The sequence below is a fragment of the Erpetoichthys calabaricus genome, chromosome 1, assembly GCF_900747795.2.
Source record: "Erpetoichthys calabaricus chromosome 1, fErpCal1.3, whole genome shotgun sequence".
In the NCBI taxonomy this organism is placed as follows: Eukaryota; Metazoa; Chordata; class Cladistia; order Polypteriformes; family Polypteridae; genus Erpetoichthys; species Erpetoichthys calabaricus.
In genome coordinates this window covers 325,861,122-325,876,994 of record NC_041394.2, presented here as the reverse complement: position 1 = coordinate 325,876,994, position 15,873 = coordinate 325,861,122, and the positions used below count along the sequence as shown (strand labels likewise).

General features: G+C 39.3%; 1 protein-coding gene across 1 annotated transcript in view; it reads left to right on the top strand.

Annotated features, from left to right (window-relative positions):
* The window catches only part of LOC114664462 (leucine-rich repeat-containing G-protein coupled receptor 5-like), a 236,611-nt gene that overhangs the window by 98,390 nt on the left and 122,348 nt on the right, over nucleotides 1-15,873 (top strand). Inside the window, exon 2 of the mRNA XM_028818566.2 lies at nucleotides 15,604-15,675. Coding sequence (XP_028674399.2) covers nucleotides 15,604-15,675 — 72 coding nt within the window. The remainder of the gene's footprint in view (nucleotides 1-15,603; nucleotides 15,676-15,873) is intronic.

Genomic DNA, 15,873 nt, shown 5'->3' with positions numbered 1-15,873 from the left:
TTAACTAACAATGACTTCCTGTTGTTGTCTTCTTTTATTGTGGAAACAGTAGTGTCTGGTATGAGTGGACGTCTTCTGATGGAATTTCTGATGTCCTAGGAAGTGGAAATGAAGTTGTAATTGCATATGGTATAACCCTCTCTGAAATGCCCCTGCAGTGCACAGATAAAACTGCCTCAAGTAAGACACTCACAAAACTCACATGTTTGACAGATAATAAAAATAAATAGTGCTGAAAAAAATTTACCTTTATGATCCACTGTAAATAGTAACATAGACCTTAGCAACCGACTTGAGCATGGGAAAGGCACTAAATAAATAAAATGTATTATTAATTATTGAAGAGGTGTGATGATGTGTCCATTATTTTGGTGAACAATTTCTTGGCTGCAAGAAGAAAATCCTGTCAAGCAGACATACAGGGTGTCCATCTAAATCTAAGTAAAGGATGGAACCAACAATCAGTTCAGTTTCCTTGGGGATTCTCAAGCAGGCCCTCCAGCCCCCCAAATAGGAAAATCAAAGAGTTTTTTCTTTACAGATTTGTCTTGGCATATAGTTGATGTCAGTCTGTAGTCAAGCTGAAGCATGTGCTTAAAACAATAATGGAAAAGGAATTGCCTGTGTGGTATGGCTTGTGAAGGTGTGTCACTCCCAACACTAGGATTTATGGCAGTGGGCCTGTTTATGTAATTAAAGTAACCGAAAAAAAAGGCAGATATCTGCTTCAAAGTGTGGATTTTGGATTATTTTGTAAACAACGTGATAAGGAAGCGCCTACGATTTTACCTACTGGGGGCTCTGTGCACCAGCATTTAGACCAAGTGTCCTGACAGCCACCATTGCAGCTACTGTGGTTTTGCGTTGTATAACCTGAAGGGTGTAGTTCTATTGTACCAGTATGGTGCGTATGATTGGCCAAATACAAAAACAAGATGCATTATGCAGGTTACACTTTCTCTCTCTCCCTTTTTGTACTGTACATGTCTGCATCATAGGAGGTGAAACTGTCATCACCACAGTCTGAACATTGTGCATGTGTTTTGCTGGTATAATCGGTGTCTAAAAATGACCCTAAATCTCATCTGAGAGCCTCTCTATTTTAAATTTTCTTCATGCATTCTAAGTGGCTTTGGCATCTTTACACTCAAGGTTTAAATACTAATATCCTTGTTTTACTGCAAAATCTACCAGTCAAGGTTTGTCTTCCAGCTTTCTCAATCTGACTTCATGATGTTGCAGTCCTTAAGTAAGCCTCTATCTATGTCTATAATGGGCTTACTAACAGGCTACTGACCATGCTTATAGTTTAAACTAGTGCAGCCAAAGTTTAAAACAGGAAACAGCTATGGACAGGGCACCAGTCAGCCACAAGGTCCAATCACACACAGACAATTACACATTGACCGATATGAAGTTGCCAGTTAATCTAACTTACACATCCTTGGGAATGTGGAAAGAAATCAAAACATGTGGAGGAAAACCCACACAGACACAGAGAAAAATGCAAACGTTACACAGAGATCTGAATCCATGAAGTGGCAGCACCATTCATTGTGCCACCTTGCAGCCCACAATGTTAATTGCTTAAATTTTTTTTTCTTATATTTCTCCCAAGCAAAAGTGCTGTAAGTAGTGTAACAAACCGGTGAATACTATACAACGCATTTTAGCACAGGTATTGAATATATTTACTCTGTTAGAAAGCTCTTGGTCATCATCTTTTACACAAATGGCACTGATGGAAATTTACATCAGCAGCTTCATTGTACATACTGTATACTTTACTAGTTTTGTACTATATGGCTGAAATACCAAGCTGTCATCATGGCATCTTTGCACTTTTAAGTGTTTATTGCTTTGGCACACAATACAAATGCAGTTGCTCTCTGCTTAAGAGCTAATACCGATTAATTAATTGTGAACGCTTACAGTATGAACACTTTGAAGTCAAAGTGCAAACTAGTGGTGCAGAGGTAGTGCTGCTGTCTTGCAGTAAGGAGAACGTGCATTCGCATCCTGAGTCCTCTCTGCATGGAGTTGGCTTTGAGTAGTGAAAAAAGCTCTCTATAAATGTAAAGAGCTATTACTTAAATATTTATTATCTGGCACCTCCTGGCTCGCTGGTACGAGAAAACTCCCACAAATGATATATTGCTTGACTCATTTTGTTATCTAGTTTTTGCAAGATGTCAGGCTTTTTTGGGCTTTCCCTATGTATGGCCAAGCGCCTTGAGCACGGGAAAGGCATTATATAAATAAAATGTATTATTATTATTATGTAAAAACCAGCAGAGGTGTCACCCGCTACACTCGGGTCCCAATCCAGATGGTACGTCCTGTCCAGGTGGTATGCTATCAGCATATGTTCCTAATTATTATTATTATTATTATTATTATTATTATTATTATTATCTAAACCTAAAAAACCCTAATTTTCACACCATTTTTGGACCATATGTTGTGGAGGAAATTACACCCTTATGATAAAGTGTAAACCAATAGGTGTCTTCAGCAGAAATGGTCACAGGGACTTGAAGTTGTGCATACCACATCAACTGAGCCCAGGGATTCACCCTCTAATGGGATACGAGGAGTTAAAGTTACTCATTTTCACAAAACTTTGAAAAAAAAATGTGGAGCAGGAATATAGGCATGTGGAGTGTCATTTTATGCTTTTTCGAGGTTGCTGCATGAATATGATAATCTTTTGATATATTTGATTCTTTACCAGTGGTCTGCCATTCCCAGAAGGTTAAAAATGAAAAATTTAAAACATAAGCATATGGGGTATCATTTTAGACTATATTAAGATTAGTGATTACAAATGCAAGGTTATTTTTGATTTTTTACCATTACAATTGACAATATTTAGACATTAAATATTTAAATTGAAGCATACACTTTAGCATTTCAAATATTTGATGCAACTATTCGAGTTTGTTATTGTACACGTACCTCATAAGTCAATCATTACATTTCTTATGAGTGCCCTGAATTAGAGCGGTTTACACAAATTCAGATATTCAAAGAAAATCACAATGAAATAGATAAAGTACATAATGTTGGCTCAAAATTTAATATATTAAACCTGGAGAGAGGCAGGTCTTCCATTGTAAAGCTCAATCTCATTTGAGTCCAACTCTGCAGCCTATCTTGAGAAGATTTCCAGGAAGTTGTTAATTTACCAATATTTTCGAAAACAAAAAAAATTACGCATTTTGGACATTGTGATATCTGAGTAATTTGAGTTTTTTTTTTCATGGAGATCTTGACATTGCTGCGGTGGGCTGGCGCCCAGCCCGGGCTTTGCTTCCTGCATTGCGCCCTGTGTTGGCTGGGATTGGCTCCAGCAGACCCCCGTGACCCTGTAGTTAGGATATAGCAGGTTGGATAATGGATGGATGGATGGATGGATCCTGACATTGCTTGCTGTTTGTTCAGTGAAGCTTATTGTGTCGAGAACTTTGTAATCTCTGTTTTCCACTCAAGATAGGAGTTTTAAAAGTTTTCTCCATCATTATTACAAGCAACATGGGGTAACCGATAAAAAAAAAAATGACCTTTTTTGTGTGGCGTGTTCCTTTAACACAAGTTCAGCTCATTTATTCAAATAGAAGCAAACACTGTTTTTGGGAACCTGAATACTTAACCAAAAGCAGCTTTCCTTTTTTTCACAAGTCCTTCATTTGTTGAAGTAAATCTCCCCAAAGAAGTTACTATAAACCCTCCCTCTTACAGATGTGCTGTCTACTGTGTCACAAAACAGATGCATGCACTCCAGCGGCTAAGCAGCCAGCATGATGCCATCACTGAATGAGGTCATATAAGCTGTAAGAGAAAGCGCATGAAATATAAACAAAAATAAAATTCACAAAACAAAACCATAAAATAAATACCAGAACATTCCAAACGACTGGAGACCAGGACACGCTGTCTGTGTGGTAATTTTAATTGCTATTGTGTTCTGCTGCTTGCCATGAGAGGCACACCATGATATAAAGGGCGACGGCTCTTTTGGGAAGTTAATTGGAAAGTAAATTCACTGTTAATTTGAATTTGACTTCATTTTATAATTTACCTAATCAAATATTTGTTAAAGGGAAATTACTTTATTTGTAAGCTTATGATATTACATCTTTGTAAAGTACTTGACTAAACTGATTGACTGACTGATTCAATAGTTTGTAGAACACTTTTAGTTTCTGTTTTTCAACATGGCGTAAAGCAACTTTGCTATGAAAGGTACTATATAAATTAGAGACTAATTGGTGGTAACAGCAAGTGGTGTAGTAGTTAACACTCTTGCCTCATGGTGCCCGGCTTTAATGGTTAATGGTTGTGTTGAGTTTATGTGCCCTTCCTCCCCATGTCTGTGTCTGGGCACTCTGGTTTGCTTCCAGAAACTCAAACACAAACAGGGTGGTCAACTAGCGATTCTAAAGTGGTCAGGTCTGTGTGTGTGAGAGTGTGGTGAGGCACCCCATGAAGGTCTGCTACCCACTTTGTACCCAGTACTACTGGGAGAGGCGCTGACTCCTCATGACCTCCAGCTGAGAAAAAGAATGGATGGCTAGACAGCACCTTCTGTGCCTTGGGTTCATGTACGCTAAGTGCACCATTTGTACTATAATTTGGTTTGCTTTTATAAATTACACTGTTACAAGTTTTTTGGTAAAATCACCATTTAGCCTGGCATCTGATTGATTGATTAGACTGCCTTGATTTAATCAATGATTTGGCCTGTACCAAGTTCACACACGTACAGTATAATGGAGGGCCTGTCCTATTTTATACTAACAGTTTCATCAAGCACTTGGCCAAAACATACAATGTCAAACTAGAAACACGCACCTAAGACCATGCAGTTTCAAGTAACATTAGTTGTTAATAAATAGAAAATATATAATCTGTGTAATACTATTTAAAAATAACACATGTAAAAAAAATATATAATGAGGCAAAAGAAACTTAAGAGAGTTGAGGTGCCAGCTGTGAAAACCCTGTTTAATTTTCAGAATTATGCAAGAAGACATAAGACTGAAGGTTAAGGCAGAACGAGTGCCACTCTGTCAGATCTCCATCCTCCCTTGCTGCTCTAGTCAATGTGACAACGTGACAGTACCATTCCAGGGACGTCTTGTTTTAAGGGGGCTGAGGCATAAGAGGTGGAGTCATGAGAGATCGAAAGCGACATCAGAGTACTCCAAATGGGACGGGACTTCTCACTCCTGAGAAGGAGAAACAGAAGTTTGTTATAGAAGATATGACCCTTCTCCTATCCCCTGGTGCACAGCTAAATCGATCCCCGTAAGACATTCTTGAAGCTACCTCGTTTCTAATCTAAATCCACAGTTACAGAAGAGCAGTCTAATTTAGAGCTCTCGTTGAACTAACATGCATGTCTGCAGAATGAAGGAGGTACACTAAATACCAAAAAAGGCTGGAGAATGTACCAGCTACACACAGCCAGTAACTGAACTCAGGACAGTGAGGCCATGACACTAATCATTGTGGCATCACACTTTCATTATATACTGTACAAGCAAATGATGGGGACTAGCAAAGAACAAGCATCGAGCAAGACCTATTTAGACCAATTTTAGTCTTGAAATGACTGACTCTTTAAACTATTAACGGCCCTTCCTGTTAAAGTGCAATTTTACGGCTTTATTGTGTTTTGAATCTTTTATTTATAAACTGGTCATGTACGGTAAAGATTGCAATTTGGCAGGTCATTTAAAAATTGCTCTATTTGTGGTACTGCATGTCTACTTGATCACAGTACAGCCATACCCTGAAATAGATGACCACGCCTTCTCCTAAGAATTAAAAACTTTATGGCCTTTGGAAATTAGAAACTGCCAATCTTGTCTTGTGTGTGTAATGTAATTGATTGATTGATTGATTGACTGACTGTATTCTCTGTGCTGTGAGTTTCTGCTGCTGTATGCAGCTGAATTTCACCATGAAATTAAAAAATCTAATATAATCTAATCTAATTAAAGGCACCCTAGTATCTTACACTTTGGAACTGTAGTGGCTGCACAAAATGCATAATATGCCACTGAAGCATCTGCAGTGCATACATACACAAATGATGTGGTCCAATTACACAGTAAACATGCACATTATGTATATTTGGCCACAAGGGATATCCGTTTGAAGCTAAAGTGTATAACACATGCATACCTACATGCATACTGTGGCCTTCCCCAACCTGAAACAGACAGACACAGACAAAAGTTCCAGTACAACACAGGCTTTTATTTGGCTGTGGGAAACTCTTCAGTACACCAGCAAAATAATAACAATAAAGCACTCAGTACTGTGTCTTCTTCTCCTCTCTATCTCTGTCTCTGTCTCCTTCCGCCTCCTTTCCTCCTCCAACAAGCGTCGTCTCTCATCTCCCAGACTCTTTCTCCTGGAGCAGTGCCAGCAGGCTTCTTTTATCTTGCACCAGAGAGTACTTCCAGTGGCTAGTTAGTGAGGTCCGAAAGCACTTCCAGGTGAGGCAGAAGTCGGACGAAGCTCCAACTCCAATAAAGCCCTGTGGGAAACTGAGGCATCCGGAGGGGTGGTGGGGGTTAGGAGGTTTGGGGTGTGTCTGCCATCTAGCGCTCTGGGAAAGATAATGCCCTGTGCTTGTTCTCTCTCCCAGTCGTTCCTTTATGAAGGCTGTCTGCCACAATACATATAAGCACACATAGCAGCACTGAGAACAATCCTTGACAGGGCATCAGCCCATTACAGTGACATCTAATAATAATAAATACTATTTAATATTTGCTACAATGCAGATAAAAAAAGCATCATTCTTACAAAATTGTACTCCTACAAGTTAATTAGAAATGTCTGAGAACAGATTTGTGGAAATTCAGTCATTTGCAAGTGACAATGGGTACGCAGCCATTCCTCTCTTTCGATTTTTCTTGTTACTCTAAATGTTCCAAAATCCCCACATGTCCACTCATGCTGTCTGACATCTGAGTGCTTCTGTGACTTTAATAACTGAATGTCACCATCTAAAATTCCTGCTGAAATGAGAAGCGATTGTGGCAGTGAAGGGACAACGTCATCTGTGTGAAGTGAGTGGATTACATTCAAATGCCCACCTGCAGCTTTCCTCTTTGTGCTACTTACATGAGGCACATTACAATCTATGCCTTTAAATTCACACATATGAGATGTCGAGCTACATTCTACTGTGTGGCTTTGTTACTACAATTGACAAGCATTGAAAAGGAACAAAGCTAGATACAGTATGTATTCATGAACAATATGGTACAAAGTATTATTGCACCTTTTGCTGAAGCATAAATGCCTAATGTCTGCCAGTGGAATGAGCATTTTCAGAACCCTGGAATAAAAAGGAAATTTTCAGTTCATTCAAAGAATGAACCTGACAACCAACCATTAACATTTTTAGATATGCAGTAGTTGTAGTGTGTATAAGTTCCTCTAACTCAGGGGTGCTCAATAACAGTCCTTAAAATATAAAATTAAATGCAATTTAAAATTTTTTATATGCTTATGCACCAACGTGCAAGTTTACTTAGTTTTCTTTAAGTTTAAGGGCCTTGAAGGTTTACAGTTCCCTCAAAATACACAGCGTCCTTGGTTCATAGAGAACAAGGCAAGTGAAAAGCAAGCAGGCCACATTTAAAACAAAAGCAGTGGCCTTTAAAATAATAGTGCCTCTCTAAGTCACTTAAAAAGATGTCAAGCAACTCATTTAAATAGTCAACAGTCCAAAAACCAATAACAGGGCATATTGATCCTTGATCTAAACCTCAACAATGACAGCCAGCTCTTCCATTTATCACCATCTGAAGGAAGCCCATGGCAATGAACAGCAGGTCTGGTCCCTTATCTTTCAAAGCTGAGCCACTGAGCAAAGTGAAAGGTTCATGTTCGGGCATAACAGTTAATAAGTGTGCATTTCATTATCACATGTGAGTGAACTTCAGCTTGTATGCTTAATACAAAGGATGTTCAAAAAGTTCCCGCACTTTTGTATTTTTGTTGGAATCAGTTAAGGCAGGAAGAGTAGTAATTGGGCATTAAAAAGTTGGTTCGACTCTGGGAAAATTGCATCGCAAAGGAAGGTGACTTTATAGAAAAGTGGTGAAATATTGGGCATTAAAAAGTTGGTATAATGCTGGGAAAATTGCATCACAAAGGAAGGTGACTATGTAGAAAAGTGATGTCATTTGGTTTTGAAATTCTTAATAAATAGAGTTAAAAAAGAAAGTGCAGAAACATTTTGAACGTCCCTCATACTATATCCATTGACCAATCAAATTCAATGTTCTTTTTTATATATTTTTATTGATTTTAATTTGAAGCAAATAAAACTCCATACAATCAAGTCAAACTTAACAAACCAAAATTCAACCCCACCCAAGAGAAAGAGAGGAGAGCCAACAACCAGAGCAAATCTTTAAAAGCATCAAGGAAGGAATCTTTTCCCCGAGACAGAATCTTTTTCCAAAATGTTAAAGATCAGATTCTGACATATTTGATAAAAGTATTGATCAGATCCTGTAAGTGAATATTTGATTTTTTCCAGTTTCAGTTTTTTTATTGGTAATGCAAAAGTGACTACCTGTCTATCAATTGCTCATAACTGCTAATCATGCTGTCCTCTGATAGTCGATGTTGTTTTTCACTTGTTCACCACAATGACAGTTGGATGTTTAAAACTTGACAGTCCACTGCAGCATACAACCCGGAAAGGCAGCCACTGAACATCGCAGTAATGTTCTGAAGTGACCATAGCAGACCACACAGATCAGCAGCCAATCACTGGCAGTCATTAACTGGTTAGACCAAAGATGGTAGCTTCATCTCTCAAGATGGAGTAAAGCAAACAAGAGAAAGAAAACAAATTAAACCACCACCCACCACAAGGGTTGTCCACTTAGTGTCTGGATAGACATTTACTCATTCCATTCTAGGTTTCTGTGATTGCGTTATGGTAAATTTGTATCCTAATTTCACTGTCACCATTACACAATGCTCACTATGGTGTTCACCAAGAAAGACAGGCTCGGCTCTAAATTGCTGGGGTCGCCAATCACAACGGAATGTCCATGTCCTCCTAACATTCACCTGAGTTTCTATCATCTCTATAAGAACAGACAGTCAACTGATCTATTATGTGTTTGTGTGTGTGAGTGTCCTAAGACAATCTCCCAGAGAAAGTCCCTGTGTTTTATCAAATACTTTCTGCTTAAAATCCAATGAATTAGCTTTATAGCATCATTTTAACGATTGGTTATTTCATTTTTATTTTATATCACAAGTTTCTCCTTCATTCAGCCTGGCCATTTCATTATTCTTCTTCTTCTTCTTCTTCATCTTCCCATTTTCTCCATCTTTCTTGTCCCCCTTTACTCTTGCCCTTTCTTGGGTTTCATTTCCTTCCTTTCTACTTCCCTCATGTTCGTCCTCTCTCCTTCACTCACTCAGTATAGGGACCTAATCAATGACTTTGTTAAATGGTGCGACTCAAACCACCTACACCTGAACACCAGCAAAACCAAGGAGCTGGTGGTGGATTTTAGGAGGCCCAGACCCCTCATGGACCCCGTGATCATCAAAGGTGACTGTGTGCAGATGGTGCAGACCTATAAATATCTGGGAGTGCAGCTGGATGATAAATTAGACTGGACTGCCAATACTGATGCGCTGTGCAAGAAAGGACAGAGCCGGTTATACTACCTTAGAAGGCTGGCGTCCTTCAACATCTGCAATAAGATGCTGCAAATGTTCTATCAGACAGTTGTGGCGAGCGCCCTCTTCTTCACAGTGGTGTGCTGGGGAGGCAGCATTAAGAGGAAAGACGCCTCACGCCTGGACAAACTAGTGAGGAAGGCAAGCTCTATTGTTGGCATGGAGCTGGACAGTTTAACATCTGTGGCAGAGCGAAGGGCACTCAGCAGGCTCCTATCAATTATGGAGAATCCACTGCATCCACTAAACAGTATCATCTCCAGACAGAAGAGCAGCTTCAGCGACAGACTGCTGTCAGTGTCCTGCTCCACTGACAGATTGAGGAGATCGTTCCTCCCCCAAACTATGCGACTCTTTAATTCCACCTGGGGGAGTAAACGTTAACATTTAACATTATACATAGTTATTGTCTGTTTTTCACCTGCATTATGATCATTCTTTAATTTAATATTATTTATTGTATCAGTATGCTGCTGCTGAAGAATGTGAATTTCCCATTGGGATTAATAAAGTATCTATCTATCTATCTATCTATCTATCTATCTATCTATCTATCTATCTATCTATCTATCTATCTATCTATCTATCTATCTATCTATCTATCTATCTATCTATCTATCTATCTATCTATCTATCTATCTATCTATCTATCTATCTATCTCTGCCTCCAATGTTTTTGTCTTTGTCCTCTTTTTCCTTCTAATCTGTCTATTTCCCTAACTTAACTTAGTCTGTGGTGAACTCTATAGTTGCAATAAGGATAATTTCTTCATAACACTCTGTGAAATGCCATCTAATATCCCAGTGACACTGGATAGCAAATCCTTCTCTTTACCAGCCCCCACTATGATATGCATACTTAACTGTAACAAATTAAAACACTGCACTTGTTCCCATGTTTGATTTTATTGTCTTCTTTCCTTTTTATGAAGAGTGTAACCTGGTTTACTGCATATGATTCATGCGGAGATTTTCTGAATGTGTGAAATAATTTCCCAGGCTATGAACTTACCATGCTGGGATCGTTAAAATGTGGGCATGATTCTGTCACACGAGTGAACAGGAAGTGATCGACTGAACAGATTGTTCCCATTGCTAAATTGCCACCGGGCCGTCTGCTTCAGTCAAGTTTACATTTTTAGCCATTCCTGTATGAACCATACTAAAGAGAAATGTCGGCAGCAGCTGCATACTGCTGTGGAATGCCGTTTTGCAAGGTCTTTCTGGTCTCTGAATATCTCCTTCTCTTTGTAATTTGAATTTGCATTAGATTGTACCTCTTTATCTGGTCTGAAGTCCCATCCGTAAAGGGTTACTGTCTTGAACCTGATGTAGCCAGAATGAGCTTCACCACACTTGAGACCCTTAACTGGAAGAAGAGGGTTATAACATGTATGAAGGAATTGTTAGTTTTGTGTAGATTTAAGATGTTGCTGCACATGTAAAAGTGCTCTCCATTCCAGAAGGCAGTGTGTCTTGTAGTGGTTAATATGATGAACTGTCAACCCTTGTTCACTCTCAACTACTTATTTCCTGTATGAGTCTTTTATCTGTCAGTACTCTCTTTGTACAAACACCAAAATGGCTGCACTCTCTCTGTCTTACAATGTTCTGCCCTTTTATGCATCAAGATGGTACTATTCATCAGACAGATTCCACCTACACACTGTGGACACTAGGGGGCATACAGCTCCCCAAATCCTGGAAACAACATACACTGAGGCCAAATCCAGCATGCAACACACCTTTATTAAGCTGTGGGAAATGCTTCTGTCCCACTCCCCACTTCACAGCACACAGTACAAAGCACCAATATATAACACAGTCATTTTCTCTTGTCTCTTCTGCCACTTGTCTGCCTGCAGTTCTCCTCCCACAAGCCTTGTCCTCTACCTCCCGAATCTGGATCCATGAGTATTGGTGGCTGGCTCCTTTTATAGGATACCCGGAAGTGCTCTAGGTGTCCAGTGATCTTCTTCCGGAAGCCGAATTTAGCAGGACTGTGTAGGCTCTGCAGCACCCTCTGGTGGCACCCGTAGAACCCAACAGTGTTGTAGCAACCCAGGGGGGCTGCCCTCTATCCTCCTGGGGCAGAAAAAGCCCTGAAGACACTCTCTCCCCCAGCCCTTTCATTATACAGGCATCCTGGCTGTACGCCATAACACATATTTTCAGGAGTACAGACCAGCAATAACAGGCCAGAGGAATGCTGCACAGCACACCACCATGTAAAATGCAGCTGCATACATCAAAATCATACTGAAGAACTATATGAGAAAAAAAATACTGTATTAAAACATGTTGTAAAAAAATTAAAAAGAGTTTTTAACCAAATCCAAAATTCAATGAGCAGATCGATAACAGGGAAAGATAATGACAAAACCAAAAGGGAAAATTCAAAAATAAATTGCAAAAGAAAGCAAAAAGATTAAAAACACACAGGATTGAAAAAGTACCAAGATGTTGGACAATACTCCAAAAATACAGAAAACAAAAAATCAAAAGATCCAAAACTACAACATTCTAGAAAAAGAAAGCACTACCTGCTAAACAAGGGGAGCTCTAAGCAGAGATGACTGTCATCAAAACAGGAAAGAAAATGATCACATGAAGCTGTAATTTCCCAGACTTTCCTTTTAATGTCCTCAGCCCCCTTCATCATGTGACTGCTATGTAATAGACCAAGATGCGAGAGGTCATGGACAAAATGAAGGACAAGAAGTTGGAACCTCAGTCCATTCGTGACACATACATACTGTACTCACATTCTGAAAGTCGAGGAGACCCAAGTCTATCCCAAATAGTAACGAGCGGAGGATTTGCGTGAAAATGAATTTGCAATGAAACTTAATGCTTCACGTGACCAAAAAATTAATAAAACAAATTCTTGCCATTATCACATATATGAGGGTTGTTTGAAAAGTAATGAGTAAAGAATGAGTAATCTCCTTGTTACTCATTCAGGGAGGTAGATGTGGGAATGTTGTGCAGGTGTTTGTGACACGGCATATATCAATGTGTGTGAACCTGCAGTTGGGCCGCCATATTCTTCAGCATTCTGTCACAGCTATAGAAAGCATCTTGCACCAACTGTTGCAAGAAGATAGAAGGATCATACATCACATTTCAGATTTAGAAATCAGGAATCCTCGCCGACATTTGAACAGTGTTCTTGCAACAGTTCATTGGCCTTGGCAATGTTGACATCCGTAAATGTGGTGGATGGCCTCACGTGCTTCATCGTTCACTTGTGTGTTGCCGACCTTGCGTTAACCACTGAAATACAGCAGCACAGCTAATCATTTCATCACCATATGCTTTCCGTAGTATTTCAAGAGTGTTATTACTCTTTCCAAACTTAACGCAAAATTCAATTACACACCTCCAGTGTTGTGCAAGTTCACACCTCACAAGAACTAGCTCAAAGTTCAGTTCACACAGATTAAAATGAATAAATTCACGTTCATAGTTCACCATTTCAATATGAACTAGTTCATGTTCAGTTCATTTTGTATTTTTTAAGGAGTGAGAATAAATGACCCAATTCAATTGAAATTTAAATGCCTTACTGTATATTAGGCTAATACAGTGTTCTTGAATAAAATACAATAATTATGAAGACTTTTTTATTTATCATTTTATTTAAATACACTTTATTGAGTTATACTCAGCAACAAACACGTGTAACTATATCTGATATCCTTCCGGTCAAAAAAGAAATTAAATAGGTGCAAGTATACATATAAATTACCACTCTATTTCCAACTGTGTGACACAAATGGCGGCTGTGGATCCAGCATGTAGGTGAACTAACCTCTTACACTGCCGGTCAAAATTTGCATGTCCAATGGGGAAAAATATAAAGTGGCCTCACGAAGTCCAACATTTTCCTAAAAGCGAAAGAAGAGCTTCACCGCATGCTTGTGTCAGCAGGGGTGCAACTTAAGCACAAGCATACAGACACAGACAGCGCCTATTGGGTTTTACATTATTTTTTCCAAATACAAATAAATGGCAAAACATTTGTACGAAATAAATATTTGTAAAAAATCCAATATTTGTGCTTATCCGAATACCATATTCGGATTCGACTCCACCCCTACATTACAGGGTAAGGCAAAACATTTAATCTGGACCTAAACCAGCTCCAGAATGTCACCTAAAATTGTACTAGCTCACGTTCAAGTTCTTCACTTGCAAATATGTTACGTTAAGTTCACTGTTCTTAGAAAAATTAGCTTGTTCAATGATCGTGCTCTTATGAACTAGTTCATGCACAAAACTCCACGTCTCTGCCCCACTCTCATGGGAATGTCTTCTTCATCTGCCCTGATGACACTGTGACAGAACTCTGAAGTTTACGGTGGTCAGACTCCAAGTTCACACACGTCAATTTCAATGCCATTCACAAACACCTGCCCAGTATTCCTATGTCTACCTCCATGAAAGAGAAACAGGGACATTACTTTTCAATCATCTAATTTGTTCTCCTTTTCTCCATATGTAAATCCATGGCAAAATTAATTCTGGTGCAGAGCATGGACATTTCATCGTAGCTAAAATCCAATTGCCTGAGTATGTGGAAACTGGTGAACCAGCAAAGGATCTTGGCCTGGATCATCTTACGAAGTTTGTTTTTTTATTGTAATATGAATTGTAAGTCCACAAAATGAGCAAATGTCAAAAGCATGAATGTTTCCTATCTGTTGTCACAGCCAAATCAATAGGCAAAGATAAATAAATTCTGAAACTTAGAAGACTATATAACTAATACAGGCACTCTCAACCGAATCATGAACTCCAGTTCTTCTGCACAGCAATACAGTTAGCAAAAAATGCCTCATTTTTTTTTAATGTGCCAGACGACCTGGCCAATGTACTACATGTTAGTCAGCCATGTAATGTAAAGGGCATTCCCCCTACCACCTATCACACTGGGTGGCTCCTAAAACCTTACCTGTCATCCTCCATTATCCCCCTGGAGGTGGTCCTTTTATTCTCAGAGTTCATTAACCAAAGGCTCATCTTAGAGCCTTTCACACCGAAAAGAAAAATGCACGTTACCTTCCAAAGTTATTCACTGCAGGAAGATGCTTTATAAGATGGAGTGTGCTTGCCTGAGATTAAGTTAGACTTGGATGTGTGTTTGAATGATTAGAAATGTTGTTTCGGTTTTCAGTATGTTTCAGACAACTAGGTTTGTGTGTTTAACATGTCTCCTCCTCTTGCCTCTTCCTAATATTAATGGTGCCTTACCCTGATAAAGTAAATCAGTCAAGCATATGAAAAATGCTCCAATTTTGGGTGTGATGTTCACCTTGCATGTCTCTTTTCTTGACATTCACACCTGGGAAAAATAATTGTGTATGGATTTACATGTAAAAGCCTTTGGATTTAAGGCACTACATAAACTAAAGTTCGACTGATAGTTTGATCAAACCACTTGCACAGGAATTGCTGTATGCCTTCATTTATGGAACCCCATAAAGTGAATTCAAGCATCTGACGCTGGAGGAATCAAGCCGGTGGCAACAATAAGATGAGCATTCAGCAAAGGCTAAGTGCTTTTGTGCTGCTCATGCACTGGTCCACGTGCACACACTCTAAACCCCCCAACCCCCCAAAAGGTCAGCTCTGTTTACTACACAATGTGTGAACTTTGGGATAACAGAAAAACGCATCGGATTTTGAGGGAAGCTTATTATTTTACTTGAAAGAGTCATTCATCAGAGCTGCCAACAGGGCCTAGTGCTTTTTTTTTTTTTTTAAATCCCAGGAAGTATTAGTTAACAATTTGTGGAATGAACAGCTGGACGGCACAGTTGTGGTGTGTCCAATTAACACCCTGTCTCTGTTCTCTCCTAGTGATGTCAGCATGAACAACATCACCCAACTGAGCTCAAGCGCCCTGCTGAACCTCCACTTCTTGGAAGAGCTGTGAGTATTGTGGGGGACCAGTAAAAGTGTGAACATGCACTTACACCGGGCACACGTGGGCAAGAGGGCACACACTTGCACATGCAGACACTCCATGTGGTAGAAACAAAGGGAAAACACACACACGCACATATAACTGCACACCAACACAAGTGGCACATGTGGTTATGCACAATCATGTGCACACACAAATAACTG